General features: G+C 36.5%; 1 protein-coding gene across 1 annotated transcript in view; it reads left to right on the top strand.

Annotated features, from left to right (window-relative positions):
- The window catches only part of DOCK11 (dedicator of cytokinesis 11), a gene marked incomplete at its 5' end in the record, with an annotated part of 164,765 nt that extends 153,571 nt beyond the window's left edge, over positions 1-11,194 (top strand). Inside the window, 5 exon segments of the mRNA XM_014584108.2 lie at positions 3,134-3,344; positions 3,710-3,900; positions 4,346-4,446; positions 6,487-6,625; positions 10,841-11,194. Of these exon segments, the coding sequence (XP_014439594.1) occupies positions 3,134-3,344; positions 3,710-3,900; positions 4,346-4,446; positions 6,487-6,625; positions 10,841-10,960 (762 nt within the window).
- Between the last annotated feature and the right edge of the window lie 283 nt (positions 11,195-11,477).

Here is an 11,477-nt window from a genome sequence, read left to right as displayed (position 1 = left end):
CTTAGTACATAAAAAGTATTCACTAATAATAATAGACGCTAGCATGCTCAATAAAGATTAGCTTATTAAAGTAAATGCTATTAGCATTATGATTCTCAGATATATATTTTATGATTAAAATCACGTTAGAGCACACATTTTATTTTCAGATATCTTTAGTACAGTAGTAGTGACTATGGTTGCATTAATGACGGTGTAGGTTTAGGAAAGATGCCTTGGACCTTATCTAAAGGTTATTCATTCTACTACACCCTGCAAGGTAGGGTGAGAAAAGTTCCAGTAAGAAAGGCTCTTCCTTAGGAAATACATAGTTGCTGATAGACAAATTTTGGGAAAGCACAGTAGGAAGGCCTGACTGTCCTTAGTTGCCATGGGTGTGCCCAGATTAAGAGCTGATTTTTTTTTTCCAGAAGGCTTGTACATTGGCCAGAGAGACACAGAGAGAGGAGGCAGGAGGCAGGGCAAGAACTCCCCAGTGGGGCATGGTCATGCCACAATCCCTTCTCCATTTCTCCATTCTGTCGGGATTTGGGGCATGTAAGCATACATACATATCATGGTTTTTTTCCAAACTGCCAGGGCCAAGATTTTAACCACAGTTTACCCTGTGGGATCTGGGTCCCTTGACTTCTTTTTTTATTTGCCTTTTATGTTTTGTCTCAGCCAGGTAATTCCCTCAACCATCCCGAGATCTCTCTGGAGAAATCTAGTGGGTTTTTTGTTTGTTTGTTTGTTTTTTGTTGAGATTTTTGCTATAGGGCACATGCGCACACCAGACAGACAGAGAAACACAGAAAGTGAGAAATCACCCCCCCCCCAAGAGGGCCACACTCCAATCCTTTCTCCTACATTCTCCTCTCGGGATCTTGGTCACACACGCACACGTACCTGGCGTGAGTTTCAAGCCACCAGGTCTGGGACTCGAACCACGGTCGACTACATGGGAGTCCAGCGACATAGCCATTACGCTAACTGCTGGTCCCAAAATCTAGCTTTTTAATGGGACAGAAAATGTTAAGGTTTCTGGAGATGAGCTTGTAGATTTCTGTGTGAGAATAGATAGAGCTGGTTTAGAGAAGTTGAGCGATACTGAGAAAGTTTTACTCCCATCCATCCTCCTGCATATATAGAGAAAAAAAGGATATAGGCACTAAATGTGAGAGAGAGATAAGCGCCTTCCATAGGGTCTGGTCACACTATGTTCTCCTTCCTTTAGAACTGAAATTTAGACTATTTATGAAATGGTCCATAACTTACAGCTATACTTTCATGTCACTAGAATAGAACTATAGTACTTTCTTGTTCACTTCCTCCATAGGGTAGGGTTAAAATAATGCAGTTGACCGGCACTTGTGCATGTGTGCCCAAGAGAAGAAGGGGGATGATTTCTTGCTTTCGGTCTCTCTGTCTTTCTGGCAAGCACACACGCCCTATAGCAAAAAAACTCTCTTAAAAAAAAGAAAAACAAAAAGAAATAATGCAGTTGAGCATATCCTCTTTTAGCTTGTCAGACACTGATTGTGAGTGTCCAAATTGGTAATCCTTTCTGCAGGATAATTAGGCAATCAGTTTTGAAATTCTTAAAACCTTGCAAATCTTGGGGCCAGCAACTGGCATGGTAGTTAAGGCGCTAGAATTCCCATATAGCTGACCACAGTTCGAGTGCTGGACCTGATGGCTTGCTTCCTCTCTCTCTTTCTTTCTTTCTCTGGTAAAACTCATGTGAAAAATAATAATAATAATGATAAATAAAATAAATAATTCTAAAAAAGAAAACCTTGCAAATTTTTTAACTAGGCAATTTCAATTTTTAAAAGTTTCTTTCTTTCTTCCATGAGCAAGAGAGAAAGACAAAAAAGCAGAAAAGCAGGAACCACCAACAGGTCTTTATACCATAATCAGCCAGTTCTGATCATAAACATGTATGTGTCATTCAAGAAGGTTTTTGGGCACTGACCCTGAACCTTTCCACATGGGTCAGCGTTACAGAGTGTTGGTTTACTGCTGTGCCTAAGTCCAGTCCCCTAAGTTTCTTTCCTAGGAAGTTATCCTAAGGAAAAAAATTAGAAAAAATGTACATAGTTTTGAATATTCGGAGGTTTATTGAAACATTTACAATAGCAAAAAGTTTGAAGACATCTTAAGTGCCCATTAAAAGTCATGTCAACAACTGCAGTGTAGAACTATGAGAGCCATAATATATTTGTATGGAGGTGAAATTATATAATGCACAATTAACTATTGTAATATGTTTTTAAGGAATCCAATTATAAAACAATATTCACCATGATCTCATTTTTTTCAATTCACGTATAGACACAGAAGTAAGAGAGAAAGGAAATATAGGGGCCAGCCCGTGGCCTGGTGGTTAGGGGCCCTGGATCCTCCATAACCTCTTCCATGATTCCTCCATAACCTCTTACATGATTCAAGTGCCAGAACAGGTGACTTAAAAAAACACACTGGGAGGACCGGCAGGTGGCTTGGTGGTTGAGGATGCTGAACTCCTACATGGTTGACCGCGGTTTGAATCCCAGACCTGGTGGCTTGCTTTCTCACTTTCTCTCTCTCTCTTTCCCCCCCTCCCTCCCTCCCTCCCCCCTCTCTCTAAAGTTGAATAAAATAATTATTTAAAAATAAAGTAAAAAAAAAAAAAAAACACTGGGTACATGTGTGCGCATACCCAAAATCCCAAAAGGAGGGAGAAATTAAGGAAGAGGAATGGTGGGGTGACCATGCCCCATGGAGGGTACTTTCTCGCTTTCTCTCTCTCTCCCCCTCTCTCTCCCTGGCAAATGCAAGTGACCTCTGAAAATTTTAAAAAAGAAAAAAAGGAAAGGAAATATATGAAAATGTGAATAATGGTCGCTGCTAGACTGTAAAAATTTTAATATTCTTCCGACTTTTCTGTAGTCTCCAAGTAGGTTTCTGTAACCTTTTTATAATCAAAAGTAAAATGATCCTTAAGAAAAGAACGAAGATCCCCTCTTCAAGTGTGTATTCACTTGGGAACACAATTGTAATGGTAGCGTTCCTCATTTGGTCTCAAAGGACTTAGTACATTACCTACCCATATCTCCTTTTTTTCCTTCCATTGAATTTTTAAAGAATATCTTTCTTTCTTTCATTATAGGTAAATGCCAACCATCTTGATCCAAAATATGCTCATATCCAAGTTACTTACGTGAAGCCGTATTTTGATGACAAAGAACTCACAGAAAGAAAGACTGAGTTTGAAAGAAATCATAATATCAACAGATTTGTTTTTGAGGCTCCATATACTTTATCAGGCAAAAAGCAAGGCTGTGTAGAAGAACAGTGTAAACGCCGTACAATCTTGACTAGTAAGTCAGACTCTGTGTGTTAACTTCTTATCTGCCTTAGTCCTTTTTGATATGCATAAGTAGCAGCTGGCCAGCAGGAACATGTAACTGAACTTTTAATAATTCTTTGTTCTGCTGTTCAGTCAGAAATTTGCACAAACATGTCCACAGGATAAACTATCATTTCCCCATGTCATTCATTATTGCTGAGGTATCTTAGCGAATTTCTTCCTCAGTTCTGAAGCAGTGGGTATTAATTATATGGTACCTAAGACATCTTCTAGAGAAAACATGGGGAGAATTAAGCACAGTGAAGTTTTGTCTTTAATTTGGCTTTTGAACAAATGATTTTTTAGGATAGTAAATCAATCTTAATATCTTAATAGCTTCAAACTCATTTCCCTACGTAAAGAAGAGGATTCCTATAAACTGCGAACAGCAGATGAATTTAAAACCAATTGATGTTGCTACTGATGAAATAAAAGATAAAACTGCAGAGCTGCAAAAGCTTTGCTCCTCTGCTGACGTGGACATGATTCAGCTCCAACTTAAACTGCAGGGCTGTGTTTCTGTACAGGTACGTTATCATCCAATGTGTATAAAATATGTCCTAATGTTTCTCTTGCTTTTATAAAGACACAGTGCAAGCATTCATCAGAATTATTTGTTAGACTGAGTGCAAAAACGTGCATTTTTTGGATTAACTTAACGAAAAAACTACATTACATTTCTCTAAATTTTGTGTTATAGCAGAAGACTTTAACATAATCCCTATGACTGTAGCCAAGCCTTATATTTACATATCGGAAATCATTAACTAGTTTATTAGAATACCATCTTTGCAGAGTATTTGCTTTAGTTAATGATTTTTTCAAATTATCTTTTAGTAAGCATAATAAATATATTCCTTAGATATGGATCTCTTGTGTAGTTTGGTTATTTTTAACGAAAAAGTAAAATGCCAGAAACTACTTTCAATTATATTCTGACAACACTTTCATTTTCCTCCTTCTGCAATTTAGGTCAATGCCGGTCCGTTAGCATATGCAAGGGCTTTCTTAAATGACAGTCAAGTCAGCAAGTATCCACCTAAGAAAGTGAATGAGTTGAAAGATATGTTTAGGTAAGTGTTTTGTAGTTTTCAGATTAAACCTCTATTTTATTTGCTCCATTTTCTTCTTAAAAGAGGACAACAAAGTATTCACCAGATAATACCCCTCCAAACCAGGACATTCTCTGTGCTCTTTTGTAATATCTAAGTAACTTCCTAATGGTACTTTAACTAGTGAGGAAATGAATGATCTGTTTCATACTGTAAGACATTAACAATGCCCTAGTGACCCAGGAGATTAAATATGCCAATTACTTTATTGCTTTGTGTATTTTGACTGACACAAGCATAGGCCTACATTTATTATCTTCTTTACCCGATTGACCTTGTGTTCTAGAATTTCAGACCATTTAGGGTAAGGATAAAGGTGAAGCTGGAAGGATTGCATAGCCTCGCTTCTATCCTGAGTCATTATTTCCACTTGGATTCTGCCAGCCTAGGACATGCCATATCTTGTCCTCAGTGAGAAGCCCTAAGCTAAAGCATGGTCTTACATTAGAAAAAAAATCTGTTTAACATATAAAACGCATTTACATTCAGACAATAGAAACAGTTAAATAGACTAAGTAGAAAGATGATAACCTATCCACCCATTTGCTCCTGGTTTACTTAATTTACTTTTCCTGTCTGTGTGATAACAGCTGATAAGCTGTTTAAGGTTACAGAGTAACCAGAGGTCATCATTCACCAGTATTTATTAATGCCTACTTGTACAGAAGACTCTTACCAGTTGTTATGCCAGACATACAAAACAAATGGGCAGCGGAGGTACTTTATGCCCTAAGACCCACACTTTGAATGGACATTAAACATAAACACAGAAATAGTGGGGGAAAAAAAAAACTTCTATGATAGGTCATTGACTCTATCCCTACTCTTACCAGTCCAGTGAAGATACTTCACACCTACAGAACCCGACACTGTGCTGAACACATAGTAAACCTCAAATACATTCTTTTGGAATGAATGACTCCTCTACTGGTACAAATTCATGTTAGCACAACTTTACTGATAAAATATCAAGTAAATGACTGAGCAAGTAGGCTTCCTAGAGGGTTTATGTTTCCAGCCAGGTTTTGAAGGAGGTGAGAAACCAGAGGGCAGGGTCAGCCCCATAGCCTAGTGGTTAAAGAAACCAGATCCCAAGTGGTCAACTGTGGTTCAAATCCCAGAACCCAACAGCTTGAAAAACATGCTGAGTGTATGTGTGTGGGTACCTAAAATCCAGATGAGATGAAGAAATGGAGGAGAATGGATTGCTGCATGACCACACCTCATGGTGGCGAGGGTGGGGGGTACCTTCTCCCTCTTTCTTCCCTTTGTCTCCCTCTGACAAGCATACACATCCTCAGGCAATTAGAAAAGGAAGGAAGAAAGAAACTAGAGGGCAATGGTAGAAAAGAAAGGAGAAATTATTTCAGCCTTGTGAAGTAACATTAACAAATGCACAGTGAGATCGCTTAGGCAGCACATACACTTACTAGATTGTTGGAAAAGTCATGACATGTTTTTTCGATGTTTTTCTATGCAAAAATGTGTCATGAGTTTTCCGACAACCCACATTCATGATGCATTCCACATCTTTAACAAAACATATAACAGACACAAAAGTAGAATATTATGTGGTCATGATGATATGTATGGTAATATCTTTAGACCAATACACAGTGTATTCATGCTGGGAAGATTTATTTTGTATGCTGCAAAAATATACAGCGATTAAATGAAAAAACAACAACAAGAAAATAAAAGAAAAAGACATAAAATGGAAACATAATGGGAATATAACTACAAAATATTAGTTAATGCTTCTATGTACTTTAGAAGGGAAGGAAAATATAATGCATTATTGTTTTTGTTTTTTATTTCAGAAACAATATAACCTAATAAAAGAACTCCTCTAAAACAAACTAACAAACAAAACAAATGCACAGTGAGAAAATACAGGATTCTCATGTTCTTTCTAGGCAAACCATGGTTAAAATGCATTGAATTGTTGGTGAGACCACCTAAAAAAGATAACAAAACTTTTATCTTTGATGTCATCCACAGGAAATTCATACAGGCATGCAGCATTGCACTTGAACTAAATGAGCGGCTAATTAAAGAAGATCAAATTGAGTATCATGAAGGGCTAAAGTCAAATTTCAGAGACATGGTGAAAGAATTGTCTGACATTATCCATGAGCAGGCAAGTATTAGAGTGGTTGAAAATGAAAATATGATTTGGTTGCTTAGCAAAATCTATTAGTTCAAAATGTATTACCTTAAAATTAGTCTATATTTTAAATTTTGCTTATATTATCTTTAATCATTTAAATGATACAGTGCAAATCAAATTTGAAGTGATTACCTAAAGCTATTCCTGATGCAATGATCAGTAATAAGTCATCTCATTCTTTGTACTGCAATATCATTAAAAAGTGACTAGCTGAACAAGTCTGAATTTATCTACTGTGAACATGGGTAAGAGTCAAGAACCCTAACAAAGTGAAATGATTGACTTGATAACCATTGATAACCAAGTTCCTAAATTAATATCCCTGTCTTGACTGTAAGAAACTAAATACTATCATTTAGCTGAGACCCTGAGTGATTTTCAAAATTTGGGGATTGTCTTCATACCCATATATCCAGCAAATCTCTTTTTTCATAAAACCTCTTAGCATTTTAATCTGTGACTGTTGGTGACAACTACAGTTGACTTAGTTGAACATAGCCTGGAAACTATAGAAGCAATGACCTGATCATCACTTATGGGCAAATGATGTCATATTAATACTTTTTATATACTTAACTGACCTTTATAGACAATATGAGTACTCCTGAATTATCCTGGTAAACTTCATTCCCATATTGGGGTCATGAAATTTGTGTTTATACCTCAATGGTCACTTAAGCATGTTAACATCTTGAACATGTTTGTAAAAGTTGCAGCATGATGTCGTCTGGTTCCTCAGTGACTGAGCCTTTTAAGCTTATCAAAAAGTCTCCTGTGGAATCAGCGGGTGGCATACTGGTTAAGGCACTGTACTTCCACATGACCACCCACAGTTCAAGTCCTGGACCCAGTGACTTGGGACTCATGCTGGGTGTGTGTGTGTATACCCATGGCCCCAGGAGGAGAATGGAGGAGAGGGGATTGCGGCATGGCCATCTCCCCTGGGGGGTGATATCTCGCTTTCTGTCTCTCCATCTCTCGATCAAGCACATGTGCCCTATAGCAAAAAGCTCTCTCTCAAAAAGAAAGTCTCTTGCATTTCCTCACTAATGTAAACACCCAATAAGGTAAATATTTAGTTCAGAAATTAAATATTTTAAGAAATTAAGGATTAAAAGAAACAAGGATAACTACAATTCTCTAGAGAATATATTCCTAAATCTGGTCCTGAAAAGAACCTCATTTGACCTGGTATTTGCATTTCACTGATTACTTGAAGGCAGTCATTCCCTATAGGAGACACACATAGAATGTTCAGAAGGACCTAGTGTTTAATATCTGAAGAACTATGGTACAACAATGGGGAAAAGAAAGATTTCTAAGACAACACAAAAGTTAACTTGCAGTCAAACTCCACCTCTCTGAATTTATTTTGTAAGTTTTTTTCTTAGAGCTGTGGGAAATGTAGGTACAATTAACCCAAGGCTGCATTGAATAACCAGGAGTCCACTTTTCCAACCATTATCATCTCAGTGTGGCGAACTTCAGTATGGCTGGGAATCTTGTTGGCTTGAGAACCTGAAGTCATGTTCTGTGTTGTCTTTTTGCTGTCTTTACTTCTATTAACCTACTTAAGAATGAGGGCAACCAGCTCCACAGCATCCCTTTACTATCAGTGTTCAGAGATTCTTTTTTCCCCTCCTTCCCAAAGTAGCCAGGTGATCAAGACTGGAAGGTAGGAAACTATTCTACTTCCTTTATTGTTTCATGTGTACAATGGTAGTATACCTCTCTCCAACATCACCATTGAGAGGAATACTGTTACCATATAGGTAATAGTTTATTTCTAGAAACAATCTGATTGATAGGTTTCTATTCACTGTAGTGCATAGAAAAAAATTGCAAGGACTCTTCCTTTATAAAGGAAATAAAGCAATTGCACTTGCCATTTTAAGCCAATGTATATAGTATATTTCATTTACATGTAGCTGCATTACCTGATCTTAAACTCTAGATTATTCATCTTGAAAGCACAATGTTAAATTTACTGTTTATACTTGATCAAATTAGAGTGGTTATTTTATAAATTTTTCCACCTGAAACATGGATTTTTCAGATCTGCTTATTTCCCACCTCTATTTCATTTATTCTATAAATCAGAGCTATTTGTCTTAGTTGAATAGACCAGTAGTTAGACTCTTGATGTTATATACCAGCAGCTAACCAAGACAATTCTTAGTTTCTATTAGTTTATATTTATGCAGACTATCTTGGCATAATGCATCATATTCAGGCGTGCCTTGCTTTAGGCAAATATTGACTTTATAGTGAATTTTTATAAAACAATGAATATTGCCCATCTGATTTTCATAGAAAACAGAGACTTCTCTTAGTCACACATTTCAAGATGTGTAATAATACCACAAATAGGACAAAATATAGATGAGTACTGAAATATGAACTATTCCTTTGTGCTCCATTATGTGACAAAAAGTTATACCCTGGATATATCTTGGCCCTTTTCAATGTAATCTGTTGCAGTATACCAGAGTGTGTAGTTCTTTCAAAAACTTATTCAAGCTTTTGACTTTTTAAAAAGGTCTTCTATTAAAACTATTAACTACAGATTTCCTAACTAGATAAAGTTGGTAGTAGCCACTGTTGGGTCTGTTTGCTGTTTCATAGTTTCTTCACGATGAGTGCCTTATTTGGTTGTCCCACCTGACAAGCATTGATAATCAGTTAGTAATCTCTTAAACCTGTAATATGGCTTTTTTTTTCTAAAGGAAGTGTAAATGGCTTTTTAAATTTATTCATTTATTTAATTTGACCAGAAAGCCACACATACACAGGGGGATATATATACACACACACACATATATATATATATATAGAGAGAGAGAGAGAGAAAGCGAGAAAGCAAGCCACCAGGTCAGGGACTCAAACTATGGTCGGCAATGTGGGTGTCCAGCACCCTCACCACCACACCACCTGCTGGCCCCTTAAACCTGTAGTATGTTTTCAGATTTGTGTCATGAGTTAAGATTTTCAGAAGAGGAAATATCTGTATTATAGACTATTTTTAAAAAGTTTTTGCCATAGGTTGCATGCACTCACCAGAGAGAGACAGACAAAGTGAGAAATCACCTCCCAAGGGGATGGCCATGTCAGCAGTGATGGCCATGCCGCTATCCCTTCTCCTCCATTCTCCTCTCAGAACTTTAGTCACACACACACACACACACACACACACACACACATGCTCAGCATGATTTTTAAGCCACTGGGTCTGGGACTTGAACCACGGTTGGCTATGTAGGAATCTAGCATCTTAACCATGTCACCTGATGGCCCCCATTATTGACTATTTTAAGTCTTATGACTTGTAGAAACACAAATGCGATGAGCTAATACTGCCACTGTAGTCTAGTCTGTGGGCTTAACTCAAAGCTAACTTGAGAACCAAGTATTAAAAGCTTGAGACCTACATTAGAAACTTATGTAAACAGATTGGAAATAATATGTACACTATTCTTTTCCTTCCTCTGAATTAAGCAACTCTCTCTGTTGCATTTGATTTTGATCACACAAAATGGATAATTCAAAAAATACTTATAATAATGTAAATGTGTATGTATTTGTGTGTGTGTGTGTATATATATATATATATATACACATATATACACAATTTGTACTTACAGGAATATAACACTTATATTTTATATTTACGAAATTTTTTGATTCCAAGACAAAGCTTCTGTGTCGATTAGTTTATATAATTATGATATGTCTTTCAAGACAAGCACTTGTGACTTTTGTTTTCATTTAGTATTATTTCCAAGTCTGCAGGGAAGGAACATGGGTATCTCCATGTTTGAAAAGCTCCACAAGTGATTTTGAGAACCACTGTGTTAGAAGAGGACCTGTTAATTCATATCAGAGAGTCCCTATTTAAAGATTGTATTATTTCTTGCTTTTTATTGAGTTTTGCATTTTTCAACTTTTGTTTTTCTTAATGAGTAACCAGATCTTTTCTGCTTTTTTGATACGCTGCCTTTGTAATACAGCTTTGAAGACTTAAGTCGGTAATGTTATTTTCTTGCTCTTTGCTTTTTGTCATTTTAAATAGCTAAGTGTCAGTGATAAATTGAAATATGCCTGTAATTTTATATACACATTCTTTTTTTGGCAGTGGCTATTTTGTTTCATAATAACCATGTGGATGTTTTTGTTTGTTTGTTTTAGATATTACAAGAAGACACAATGCATTCTCCTTGGATGAGCAACACATTACATGTATTTTGTGCAATTAGTGGTACATCGAGTGACAGAGGTTATGGCTCTCCAAGATACTCTGAAGTATGAGGAAATGCAGATGTAAATGACAATGAGACTGACCTTTCTCAGGAATATTCGGAGCTGTGCAAATGTTAAAATTTAAAGATTTGATATATGTGGAGTGTTTGCTCCTGACACCAAAATGTTCCTGCTTTCAAACAGGGTGCTTACATGATTGTAAATATTTAAGCAACTTGAAAGTGCCTGGAAAATTGCACCACTGTGCTTGGTTTGTACTTTTTTTAGGTAAATCTATATGCTGAAAAGTAGAGCTCAAAAACATTAATTCAATTTGCTTAATTATTGCTTAAAATAATAATGGTACTATGTAAAATTGTATAATGGAACACAATAAAAGGTAAAACTTATTTGCAATTAGAAGTGAAGGAAATAATACTTTGAACTTGACATTTTTCTTGACAAGAAGCTCAATTCATTATCATACTACTCTTCAGAGAAGAAAATTGGTAAAATTTTCATAAAACCCGGATCTTTCAAATTAAGATTGGGACACTTCCCTATTTGTAGTCAAGGCTGGGCTAAA

This window comes from Tupaia chinensis, unplaced genomic scaffold (assembly GCF_000334495.1).
Source record: "Tupaia chinensis unplaced genomic scaffold, TupChi_1.0 Scaffold145659_1, whole genome shotgun sequence".
Lineage (NCBI taxonomy): Eukaryota > Metazoa > Chordata > Mammalia > Scandentia > Tupaiidae > Tupaia > Tupaia belangeri.
This window is presented reverse-complemented; position numbering and strand designations above follow the sequence as displayed.